General features: G+C 38.5%; 1 protein-coding gene across 1 annotated transcript; it reads right to left on the bottom strand.

The window, feature by feature from the left end:
- Positions 1–5,541: 5,541 nt before the first annotated feature.
- Positions 5,542–13,245, bottom strand: LOC139916949 (nuclear factor 7, ovary-like). The gene is made up of 2 exons (XM_078285314.1): positions 11,699–13,245; positions 5,542–5,610 (listed from the first exon to the last, which is right to left on the bottom strand). Exon 1 carries the CDS (start codon positions 13,157–13,159, stop codon positions 11,735–11,737), a length of 1,425 nt encoding a protein of 474 aa, XP_078141440.1. The 5' UTR covers positions 13,160–13,245; the 3' UTR covers positions 5,542–5,610; positions 11,699–11,734.
- Between the last annotated feature and the right edge of the window lie 304 nt (positions 13,246–13,549).

Raw genomic sequence — 13,549 nt, 5'->3', positions numbered from 1 at the left:
GTGCTTCATATGGAATCAAAATAAATAAAACCTGTGATCACAAGAGATAAATAGGATGGGAATTAATAAAAAGAATAAAAGACAGATTAAGAGATATCATTACATCAAAGCAAGTCTATAGAAATGAGTCTTCATCAGCGATTTAAATAGATGCATTTAACCTCAGTTTCTCATGCAGGTCGTTGTACAGTCTAGTTATTGAACCCCTTTAATTAATTTTTTTTTTTTCACAGTATGACATTATGAGTGCAGGGTTTTAAACAGTTTGGGCATTTTGAGGATCCCTGGTTTTCGTAATGTCCAAGAAAGTCTTTTGCTACCGTGACTGTGGAATCTGCTAGAATATAGGAGGAAGTGAAACAGTGGGGTGAACGTAAGAGAGTGAGAAAGTGTGTGTGTGCGTGCGTGCGTGCGTGTGATGTTAGGCATGACTGTACAGTTCGAGGAAACTTTTTTTTCCTTGTTGCAGTGTGAATGGCTGGAGAAGGGGTTAGCTGAGTTTGGCATCTTCCTGCGTCGAATCATGAACATTTCAAACGGACGAAACAAGGAACATCCGAAGAAGAATAAATGGAGTGTGTAACGCTGTAGTGGAACATACAGTAGAACCTCCTTGTGTAGTGGTAGTACGCTCTGCTCTCTAGCACCTGTAATGGCAAAGCCTGAAACTGCAGCAATATGGAGCCTCACCTGGTTGGCAGCAGATTGGTGATAAAAGTCTCTATTCTTTGCAGCTTTAATGACCATTTTTCTCTTCAGGGATCAAGAGAAAAGTTTCATCTCATCTCACCAACTGAACAACACCTCACTGCCTCTCAGTCATTTCTGCTTCATCGGTACATGAAGGTTTAGAAATCCTTGTTAGTAATGTTTAATACCTGGTGACTTGGTGTCTCAAATGAAGCTGCACATACACACACACACACACACACACACACACACACACACACACACACACACACACATAGGTTTATTCTCTGCCAAACAAAAGCTGATATTTTGTGCCACTTTGTTCTTTAACCATTTTCATGTTAAAAAACAAATCACCAAAATGTAAATATTCAGTGTTTCCTCCAGAATTCTTCTTGTCAGAGTGGAAAAGCCTCTGAAACATTTAGATCATCATGTGACATTAAAACTCTCCACTGAAACCAGGATGATGATAATAATTATTTGTTTAACTGAACATTGAATATAAAGGTATGTGAGCCTTTATTTATGAAAATGTTTTAGATGCGTGGTAATAATGGCAGATATGTTCAAAGATATTTCAGTTTTATTGACCACCGTTAAGATTTTTGTTTTCTTATATTTCTTGATTTTGTTTTTAGCGTGGTTTTTATTTTTGCATTGTTCCCCTTTTATTATTTGAAGTTTTATTGGAATTGTGTTTTTGGTTTGTGCTTTTTTTTTTTTTTTTTTTCAATTTGTGTTATCAATTTATTTGAATTGTCATTTTGATTGATGCATTTTGTGATTTGGAATGTCATTTTGGTTGACGCTTTTATTTTGAAGGTTTTAAGTATTAAACAGTGTAGGATATCAGTATTTTCTTCTGATTTTTTCCACCACTCCTCTTGTATCTTGACTCACCTTGCTGCTGCTCTCTGGTGGGATTCGATCCCAGGCTCCCGGCCCACATGCGACTCATGCTCATGCTTGCACTTGAATGTTAAATAAAACAGTCTGCATGTTCTTTATAAAGGCAGCTTGTAATGCTCCTGAGCCAAATGTATATGTCTCTGGTGAGAGGATCCAGGTAGTGTCTAATTTTAAATATGTGGGTATTGTTCATGATTCTAACTTCTCTTTTAAAAAACAAGTAAAAACAATGACAAATGCTGAAAAATTTAATCTGGCAAATTTTAAGAATATAAGAAGCAGCCTAACCATAGCAGCTGCCAAATTATATTTTAATGCTATGATCCTCCCACACTTGACTTACTGCCTAACCAGTTGGGCGGCACAAGCCAGCAGTGAAAGTCTAAAACCTGTTTCAAGGGTGTGTAAACAGGTTCTAAAAGTGCTTGACGGAAAGCCTAAGAGTTATCACCGCTGTATGATTCTCTCCAAGCATGATCTTATGAGTTGGGATCATCTTATAGAATTTGTAAAGGCTTATCTTGTTTTTGAAGTTTTTCATGGCCACCATTCATGGCCATTAGCCCCACCTCCTCTGAATTATCTTATTAAGCACAATTCACAAAGTAGCAGGTCTACTAGATCTACATGGAGAGGAGACTGTATCATTCCATTCAGAAAAAGCTCTTTCGGTCAGTCAGCTTTCTCAGTGAGAGCCGCACATCTTTGGAAAACCCTGCCACTACACATATGCAATAGGAAAACCTACAATATATTTAAACATAGCCTGATCTAAATAAATGGCTCATTTCTAATCAAGTCTGTCAACATGAATCCTAACCCTTTTGAGGCCCAACACTTATTTGTATGTTGCAGTGCTTTGGCTTGTTTGCATGTAAAATGTTGCCTGCTCTTACATGTTGGTGGTGTGCCAGCTTGTGTGTTTGTCACACTTCCTCATATTTGTTCTGTTTGTCTATCTGTACTGTACCTGCATCTGTACAAATGATTGCATGCTTTGTTTCTTATATGTACTTTTAATTATAGTTTCTGGCTAATAACATCTGGCCACAGGGACTACAGTTGAAAATGAACCAGTTGGCTAGCACTGGCACATTTACCCTCAGGTCAATTAATGTGCACTGTCCCTGTTTAAAAAATAAATGAATAAATGAAATGAATGAAATAAAATTAGTGAACTGTTGTTATTATTCAACCAGCTGACATGGTGGGGGTTATCAGTTCTTGTATTTTAATAGGGAGGCGATGTGGTCTAGTGGTGTGAGAGCAGGCCTTATAACCAGAAGATTCCTAGTTCATTTCTTCCGGCTGCCAGTATAGTGTCTTTAAACCACAATGTGTGCCTCAGTAGGACAGCAGAGTACTCAGTCTTTAGATAAGAGTGTCACCTAAATGCCCTGATTTTAAAGTGTAGTACTGTCCGAAGGCTTCAGAGCATCCAGCCAACCTTTATATAACTTTATTATTAGAACCAGCTGACAAGGTGGGAGTTCATTCAACAGGAAATCATCAGGTGAAGACTGGTGCCAGAGGAGGACAGATGGTCCAGTGGTTAGAGAGACAGTCTTGTAAACTGGAGGTCCCAGGTTCAAATGTCTCCACAGTCAGACACCAAGCCCTCCCTGCTGTTTCATTATAACTCACTGTGGATAAAATGTAGTAATGCCTTGAGTCTTTACAGCATTTTAAAACAAAGTAGGTAATGCCTTTAATGAGTTTTGGCGCTGTTGTTTTCCCCATCAGCAGCATGATGTTCCCGTCCTGTGATGGCTCTTTGTAAGGATGGGCAGCTGCATCAGGGACAGACTCGTATACGGCTCCTGAGGAAAAGACGGAGAAGTTAGACAACAGAGGGGAAGATGGAGGCAAAATCCTTGGTCAGCCTATCACAGAGCTACAATATTGTGATCTGAACTGCTGAGCGGTTTGTTTTAAGTCAGTTTACACCATTTGTTTGAAAGAATGACAGGTGTATTCTGATTCGCAGTGTTGGCATACACTGTGGTTGGTGTAGCTAACATGAGATGCTTTGTATAGTAGTGCATTAGATTGGGTATTGTTTGTGGATGATAAGGTGCTGTGGTTTCTCTGATAGCCCTGGTTGTCAGCTGTCCCATTATCCTCTAACTGTTGATATAAATGATTTCTGAACTACTGAGCAGTAACTGTTCAGCCTAGTTCAGCAGATCCTGTGTATTCATAAGTGATTTTGTGTGTCTTAATCACAGAGAATACACTGCCCCGCCTCCCATGCATTTCTCTGCAACATGACAGTGTGCCATGCAGGTATTACAGGTAACTCTTACCCCTATAGTGTGGTGGAAGTGTCCACTGAGGTTGCTGTTGGGTAGGAGAGGTGGGTGAGACGTGGTTAGGTGTGTATCCAGCACCTCCAGCCAGAGGAGGAGGAAATAATCTCATTTTCAGCAAAAAATTGGACATGTTACCTTTGGACATCACTGGAAGCAGTGGGTTTTCCTCAGTATCTCTTTTTTTTTTTTTTTTTTTTACTTTTCTTTTTTTTCTTAACTGGGCTTTGATCTCCATTCTGTCTAGTTAGTATTTTGTTCTATGTTCACAGTATTTTACTTCTCTTTTCTGATGTTTCTACATGTTTATGTTTCTGTTTTAGTTCTGTTTGTTTTGTGTTGTATTGTTATTTTTGTCTAATAAAAAATAGATAAATAAATAAAAAATAAACCGTCTTCCTACTATGGTAGTGTCATTTGTCGTAGTGCCATTATATTTTTCTATAGGCCTATGTCTACTTGTGATTTTGTCTTTATCACTGCACTTAAACACTGTATTGGAATTTTTCAATCTTATAATGTATGAGTGTCATTGTGAATAAGTGTGAAGTCAGCCAGAATAACTAAAAAGTGTGACTTCCGGATTTGGCTTTCAAAGTAAAACCTTGAAAGGTAGAATAAAAAAGCAAGACTTTCCGTCACAACTTTCAAAATAAAAGCCTTATTGAGGAACGTGCTGCAAAGTCTTTTGATTCAAAAAGTACCAACATGAAATTAAATGATACGAGGATTCTGCCCTAAATGAAAATGCAATTGTTTTTTCCCCCCCAGATGTAGGCTACTTTTCACATTATATATTCATTGTCATAAAGGCAGGGATGTATAGTATTGGCAGAGTGTAGGGGGTAAAACCACCTAAACTATTTACTTTTAATATAAATCCCTTGTGTTTAACCATACGTTATAGTACGTAGCATCAATCTGATGTAAATTATATTAAAAAGTAGTCTATTAAGAGAAAAAAAGCATAATTGATTTCTGACTTTATTGGTGTTTGTTTCTTGTTACACAATGAAAAACTGAATCATAAAACATATCAGATCACTTGGTTCCACAGGGTAAACCAACAGACCCACAAACTGAAGTACTTCACCAGTACATCCAGAAAAGTTACACACTAAATCCTGATCCTTCAAAAATCACTTTAAAATCAACAAGTGAAAACAGTTATTTACTTTTGAATGTTTTTGCATTGAGTCCCAGAAAAGGAAGAAAAGTACTTGAAAGCCATATTGGCGAATATAGTACGGACCTTATGGACAGTTAGAAAAATGATTTCTGTGATCCTAGACAGTAATTTCCACCAAGTCAAGTTTTCTGTAGATATACAAGCACAAATAATAAGGACGCAGACCCAGAATGCCCTTGTTGATTACAGTGTACCAATGAGACTTTGGGTGTAAATTTCAGGCCAATGAAAACCAATCATACAAGGTACAATGATGAGTTAGATATTTACAGTCAGTAATAAACCTCAATGCTTCATGATAGTGATTGGCAGGAAGTAGATAAATCATTACACTGACAAGCCATGTCTGGTCCAGCCTGCACAGTAAAACATGGCATGTTACTTAAAACATATCTGTAAAAAAACCCATAAAATTAAAAGCTCAGTGCACTTATATGAACACACATTTTCAGAAAGTTAATCTTTAACCAATGATGTTTAAGACTCAAATAATTACAATTAAAACATGTTCTGCAGTTAATACAGCTTTAGAAGTATGACATCAAAAAAGAGTGTGTATTTTGGTTCAACTTACCCCAGGGCTAGTGACACGTTTTACCCCACAACAACCATTTTAGCAAAGCTGATTCACATGGCTAATCAGGCCAGGCAAATTTATGACCTTCTAACTTGTAAGACCTCAAATGTATTTAGTTCCATTTAGATACAAGAATAAAGGCATATTTACCATGATGTAATCACATGACAAAAATCTGATTTTTTTTTTACCTTAACCACATTCCTCATATACTCAACTCCATCACAGATTCATGAAAACAAATCACGATTCTTAAATCTGTGCTCACATGATAATTTTTTGACCACAAGAGATAAAAAGGATGGGAATGAACACAAAGAATAAAAGACAGATTAAGAGAAAACATTACATCAAAGCAAGTCTATAGAAATGAGTCTTCAGCAGAGATTTAAAGAGATGCATCCTGCCAGAGTTTCTCATGCAGGTTGTTGTACAGTCTAGTTATTGCACTCTTTTAATTAATTCATGATTCCTTGAGTGGAGGGTTTTTAAAAGTTTCCCTGGTATTCTTAATGTTTTGCCACCGTTACTGTGAAATTCTGCTTGAACAAAGGAGGAAGTGAAACAATGCGGCGTCAAGTGTGAATGTAAGAGAGAGTGAGTGCGTGTGTGCGTGTGTGTGTGTGTGTGTGTGTGTGTGTGTGTGTGTGTTTCTTATGACACACAGCGACAGTGTGTGCTAGTCCAAAAATGACTTTGTACACTCGGAGGAACTTTTTTGTCCTTGTTGCAATGTGAATGGCTGGAAAAGGAGTTAGCTAAGCTTGGTGTCTTCCTGTGTGAAACATTTCAAACGGATGAAACAAGGAGCGTGTAAAAGGCATTTTATCACGATTTGTTTGTGCTGTTGTGTTAAAAGTTAAACTGTTAAACTGCAGCATCATCGTGGAAATGCACCGACTGCCACCGCGCTGCAAATATCACACAAAGAAGAAATACACATATCAGCTTTTCACCTTAGCTCCATGTTCCCATCCTAAATCTTACCTTACAACCCTGGGGAGATTTTGGAGGAGTGTGTCTTATGAGAGAGGGAAGTAGGAAGGAGAAGGCTTTATTTCAGAGGACGTATCGGCCCTCTGCCTTCAGTCCAGGACTTACTTTTCTTATGATTGTTCTGTTTTTCATGTATCATGTTTTTCATCTTTTTACTATCACGCTCTTTGACTTGTGTTACGATCAAGTGTTATCGGCTTTTTATTATTATATAACATGTTGTGCTCGTGCCAGGGGTGTCAGGAACGGAGAGGCGGACTTTGCAGAGCTGAAAACTGATTTTGGGGGTTTGACTTGCAGTCGGCTCCGTAGTCCTTTGCTCGTCCGCCATTGGCTGCCTTCAGAGTTGTCTCGCCCCTATTGGTCAGACCAAGATAGAAGAGACCAGGCAGTCGGCCGGTTTGGTGGTTAGTCCTCAGGTTTATATTTATTTTGATTATTTATTTATTTATTTTAGTGGACATTTTTAATGTGCTTTTCTTCTCTCTTTTCTTTTTTTTTTTAGTTTTTCTATTGTACAGCTCATGCACTTGTGCAAGTGCTGTCTGTTGTTGTTCAAAGGGACATTGCTCTGTGTAAAAGATGAGCGTTTTCAAAGGGATAGTACACCCAATTTGCAGCCTGCACGTGTTTTACTGTAACGACCGACCAACATGGTGTGCATTTCTTTTTGTTTGTGCTACTTTTTTGTGGCAACTTGACAGTTATATTGCTTTTGTTGTTATTTTGGCATTTTTCGTGTGTGTTCCACAAACTTTTGTCCATTATTTTCCTCCACTCAGGCCATGATTTACACAAAGTACTGCTTTGCCTGAGGGGAACATCTATGGCTTTAAACCCATATCATACAGGTTTGTATTTTGTGTGAACTATCCCTCCAAACAGAGGTTTTGTCACCGTATTCTGAGTGATAAAGCTTTTGAAATGAAGGCTTTTCAAGGTGAACCACTGAGCTGTTGTATTGTACTCGTGTCTCATCCAGTAACCATGTTCATGCCTAGTTGACCCTGTTCTAAGACTAAAAGGTCAAAGGTTATCTGAAGGCGTTCATGTGTGATCGTGCTAACCAAACATGACCCCCCCCCCTCCAAAAAAGAAGAAAAAGCAGCATGTACAGTACAAAGGTGTTGTTCTTCTGTTCTTCTTAGTGTGTTTACTAGCCTTGAAAATCAGTATAATAAGATTCACATATTTAAAATGAGGGAGTACACAGTATTACACAACTGCAACTAATAGCATCGTAGCTGGCATTTTCTTTGCATGACAGTCAACAGGACACTTGTTTTTTGGTGTTTTCCTTTTTATTTGGTTTCTCATTTTCTACTGAATGCTGGTATACTCTACCTTTCTCTATCTATTTTCTCAGCTTTTTAAGTGCATATAACTATTTTTGTCTCAAGATGATATAATGAAGATGATTATGATGATTAGAATAATGATTATGGCACTAAGGATGACTATGAGGATGACGGTGATGATGTGATGATGATTATTTAGCATGCTTTTCTATGGGGCTCTGTGTTGTCAGTGCAGAACGGCTGCCTTTTGTACATAGCTGAGAGAATAGGAGGAGCGCTTGTTGACCAGAAGCACCGAGGGTGACTTGTACTCTGCTCAGCCTGCATGTCACTTTGAGGAACAGCACTTGAGTCCAATTTACAGATGGGAAGCAGCTGAAGGAATGAATGAGCTCCAGTAGGGGGCGCAATCACACAGAGTAAAGCACAAGTAGGACACAGATGGATGGCAGACTGACGCTTCTAATGTAGCTGCACAATAAGTTGACTTTTGCATCAAATCCAACAAACAATCCAGTTAGTGACAACAGCATTTTATGATGGAGTATAAGAACCAGCTTCCATTTTAATCGTTATGTAATTAGGGCTGCACAATTATGGCAAAAATGATAATCCTGCTTATTTTTTGAGATCGTGATTGTTAGTCTTGATGATTTGGGGAACAAAAGTATTATAGTTTTTGCATTTTATATCATCATCTTTACTATTCTCAGCCACAGTGAGCATTCTTAATGAAATTAAATGTTTCAACACCACCGATAAACCAATATTCTCTGATATGAATCATCAAAACTAAAATGGCGATATTCGATTATACATGATTAATTGTGCAGCCCTACATGTATTCTACAACAGCTGTCCGCCTCTGGACTCTTGAGGTCAATGCTAGCTCTGCTGCCTTCCAGTCAGTTATTTAGTCAGATGAAGTATTACTGAGTTAATTTGGAGCGAGTGTGTTGGCTCTAAACCTCGGCCATCTTCTTTCTCTGTCCAGTGACTACTACCAGTCGCACTGACAACACTGAGCTGGCTTCTCTTTTTCCTCGTCCCTCTGTTTCCAACCTTATTCAATCATTTCTCTGCAGTTGGCTCTTTCTAGTTTCCCTTTGTCTCTTTTTGTCAGTTTGGGTTTCTTCTGTATAATAATATTAATCCTCTAGTTCTCTGATTCTTCGGATTATTGCTCTGTTCTCTTACGTGCTACACGTGTTTCTCTAACTTCAAGAAAATGTGTTAAGGTGTTATCAATAAAATGACAATTTAAATAGAAAACCAAATGTCTTTCTGTTTCTACAATTTCTACAACCAGACAAAACTGCAACTGATTCTTATTGGCAGAAGTAACTGAGGACATCAATTCATTTTTGACCAAGATAGCAGTTATTTGTGCTGTCCATTCATGTATTCATACAGGTAAGAATGAACACAACGCTAAGTGAGGCCAGAGTTAACCAGTGTTAATACTATACTATACTATATAGAGATGGCACTCACTCCATCAGAGGAACATACAGCTGCTCAACCTTTATAAATGTTCTTGTTAAAGAATTGAGAAATATATGCTGCGATTCACACACCAACATGAAGATGTGGGTGAAAGTGCAAACTGTTGAAACCTCGACTTCGGAGCAAACCTCTTATGGAGATGTTGTCTGTTGCTTCCCTGGGAATCTGAGTTTGTATTCAGTTCACTGGGGAACAAAACTGTAGCAACTGATAATTTATAACTGCAGGATGATGTAATAACTTTTGAAAAGTCCTGGCTTAAAGGACTGCACAAACTTTTTTGGAAAGTGGCTCATTGGTCAAATTACTTTTTACATATGATAGGATTACCACCAGAGTAGTCTCTTGTTTCTTGTGTAACAATTTTTCATTATGTTTATTATTAAAACATTTTTAAATGAACATAATTACTAATTGGACTCTAAATCAGCAAGGCATCACACACATGCACTGAAAGCAGGGCTTTTTTTTATGTATTGAAATTGCCCAATAAGTATTCAAGTAAACCATTGTACCTTTCAATCAAATAACAATCATACAAGTAGAATGCAGTATGCATGAAAACACATCATACATTGAAACATTGCAAGGTCAAACTTTTTTTTAACATTTTTCTAACATATTGCAAAAATGATAATCTTATTTGCATAACAAAATTAATCCAAAATATAGCCTACTGTAGTATGGAGACTATTTGGCTGTTGCCTCATGTTTTCTGGCTGTTGTGTATGTGTAGATATTTTGGGGGATTTCTCTCTCTCTCAGATTTTCTTTTTTTTCTCTCCCTTTCTCCCTCTCTCTTGTTGTCTGTGCAGATCCATCTACCTGCTTACATGTTCATGTAATTTCCCACCTGTGGAATGTAGGTCAGGGTGTTGTTTATTTAAATGCTGGCTATTCATAGTATTCTGTTGCATCACCACACGGCCATCTTGGTAGGAAAATAACAGGTGATTGTAATAAATTAACAGGTGATTACAATCAAATGACACAGCCAGTGAGCTGTGTGTATTGTAAAGCACCATATTGGTAGGAAATGCATGTGACATCATGGGAATACTATGAATACTCACTAATCTGTAAGATCTATAGGTCGATATGTGTTGGTAATTTTTAATCTTCTTACAATTTTGCCTAATTCAGAGTGAACCTTTGAGAAATGGAAAAACTATTTCTGTGACATTAGAAAGCAACTTTGACTGAGTTTTCTAGAGTTATAGGAGCACAAACAATAAGGAAGGAGACCCAGAATGGCCTTGTAGAGAAAACTGAATGAATATATTAATGATTGTACAGGGCGGGTCAGTGAACCCACTACTACAAGGTACAATATGAGTCAAACTTTTACAGTCAGCAGTAATCCTCAATACTCCATGATACACATAGTGAACAGAAAAAGACTGAATCATGACACACATGTCATGTCTGGTCCATCCTGCATAGTAAAACATGGCATGTTACTTAAAAAATACCTGTGTGTAGTGAAAGCTGAGTGCACTTAATATAAACACATTTTTAGAAACTTCATCTTTAACCAGTGATTTTTACGATTTGAATAATTCAAATTTTAACTGAGTAAACAGGGTAAGATGAGCCACTTTTTTTTATAGTTTGTGCTATTATGGTTTGAAATGAATGAGTATTTATTTCAAACAGTAATTGCCATGTATATTTAAGGTTGATAGTCAGCCATGGAGATTAAAACATGTTCTGTAGCTAATAAAGCTTTAGAATTATTACACAAAGAAAAAAGGTTGGTCTTTTGGATCATCTTACCCCAGGGCAAGTGACACATTTTACCCCACAACCATAAATTTGCCAAAACTGCTTCACAGCTAATCAGGCCCACAGTTTTAAGTTTGTGACCTTTTAAGTCTCAAACTTTATTTAGTTCAATATAGATACAAGAAAAAAAGAAGAAAATTAATATTTACCATTATGTAATCACTTGATATGACAAAAATGAGATTTTTGACATTTACCACTTTCCTCATATGCTCACCACCATCACAGATTCAGGCAAAAAAAAATTACTATTACTAAACCTGTGATCAAGTGATTAATTTTGTGTGCTGTTGCCTGAATACAAGCGGGCTTATTTTACCCATTCTCCCCCACACACAACTAAACAATTAACTCTGATTCTACCTTAACTAAAAAAAAACTTCTAAACACACACACACACACACACACACACACACACGCACACACACACACACACACACACACACACACACTTCACTAACATCCCTTAACATCACAGAGAAGCCTCAGCTTGCCAGACTTTGATATCAGTGGTCTCTGCCTCAGGAGCATGTACAATTTCAAAATATGGGTAGAGTTTCTCAGTGAAAGTGTCTCTGTGAGTGTAGATGTGAGTCTTGTCGTCAGAGTCGTAGAAGGACAGCTCCCCCCTGTCATAGTCCAGCTGGACTCTGATCCTCTGGAGACTCTTCTTCACTGTGACGGTCTTATCAAGCCCATTAGTGTATTTTCCACTGTCATGCGCTAAACACCAGATTCCATATTTTGGTGTTGCATATCGCTTCCCCTTCCTGTCAATTGACTCTTTAGCCAAACCCACAATCCACTCAGGATGATCTCCCACCTCCACCTCCCAGCTGTGTTTCCCTGAGCTGAAGCCCTCAGATCCAAGAACAACAGGATACTTAATGTTTCTCTCTGGGTTTTCAGGGAGCTGCTCTGTGTCTCCATATCTCACACTGGTCAGATCATCAGACAGATAGAGCCATCGGCTTGCAGTGTTTGGGTCCAGAATGACAGGACTGAACTTGACCTTCCCCTTCATCTTCTCCCAGACTCTGAAGGACAGGTTGCCCAGGTGTTTGGCCACATCTATCAGCGCTCCTGAGACCAGTTGTGGATCTGACAGTGAGCACTGGGCTCTGGCGCTGGTCTGAGTGGGTTTATAACTGGTGAGGAATGGCACATTGTGTTTCTGCAGGTCTTCTTTAACAGCAGAGATACTGTCTGAGAGAGAGGAGATCTTCTCCTGAATGATCTTCATCTCTCTGGTGATAGTCTTCCCCTTCTGCTCCTCTTCCTCCCTCAGAGCCGCCACTCTGGCCTCCTCTTCCTCTTTCAGGAACTGGTGGAGCTTGTCGAACTCTGCTCTGATCTGCCTCTCTGTGGCCAACAGCTGTTTCTTGGAGTGTTGAACCACTTTGTTGTATGTCTTCTCAACCTCTTTGTATTTGTTCCTCTTGTCCTGCAGAGACTTTAAGTCAGATTTCAGCTGCTCCTTCAGGTCACTGACTGCTTCTTCTATAGGAACCACCTTGTGACCGTGGTGGAGAGGGAACTCACAGACAGGACACACAGCTCTCTGTTCCTCCTTACAGAACCATTTAGGCTCTTCTGGATGTTTACTACACACCACCTCCACTTTCTCCTCTCCTTTATCCGTCTCAGAAAACCGAGCTTTCTTTCTCCCAGTAAAGGAGTCAGCTAGTTCCTTCAGTGTAAAGTTCACATCTGGATAATCCTTCGAGGATTTTCTTTTACAAATGGGACAGTTTTTGTTTTTAGTTTGTTCCCAGAGTTGTTTCAGGCAGCTGGAACAGAAGCTGTGGCTGCAGCTCAGAGACACAGGATCTCTGAAAGTCTCTGAACACACATGGCAACTCAGGAAACTTTCAAGAAGAGCAGTATTCTCAGCCATTTGCTTTGGTATCCAAAATATCTTTCAATAGCAAGACTCACCAAATCACATTCACTTCAACTTGCTGCTCACAATCCTCCAAATGTGTTTTTCAGTAGAGATCTCACACCCTGTAATGGCGTCTCCGCTCTGTTCAACAATGTCAAAATTTACTTTCAGTTTCACCTGCCTCTGTCATGAGTTAACTGTTAATGGGAAATTATGCCATCTGATTTTGTGACCAGCAGATGGTGCTGTTTCTGTGTTTCCTTACAGAGATTAACATTTTACTCTAAGTTTTATCCATTTACTTTTTTTTAATGTATATTAACAGTTTCACTGGTAAAGCCCCTTTCTTTGAAGACAAAAACAGAAAATTAAAAGGTACAAATAGGATTTCATTTTTTGACA

This window comes from Centroberyx gerrardi, chromosome 8, assembly GCF_048128805.1.
Source record: "Centroberyx gerrardi isolate f3 chromosome 8, fCenGer3.hap1.cur.20231027, whole genome shotgun sequence".
Lineage (NCBI taxonomy): Eukaryota > Metazoa > Chordata > Actinopteri > Beryciformes > Berycidae > Centroberyx > Centroberyx gerrardi.
Note: the sequence above shows the minus strand (reverse complement) of the source record. Positions and strands in the feature narration are given on the sequence as shown.

What these genes read in the sequence shown, in the direction of transcription:
- LOC139916949 (XM_078285314.1), bottom strand. Translation starts at nt 13,159, where the DNA reads ATGGCTGAGAATACTGCTCTTCTTGAAAGTTTCCTGAGTTGCCATGTG.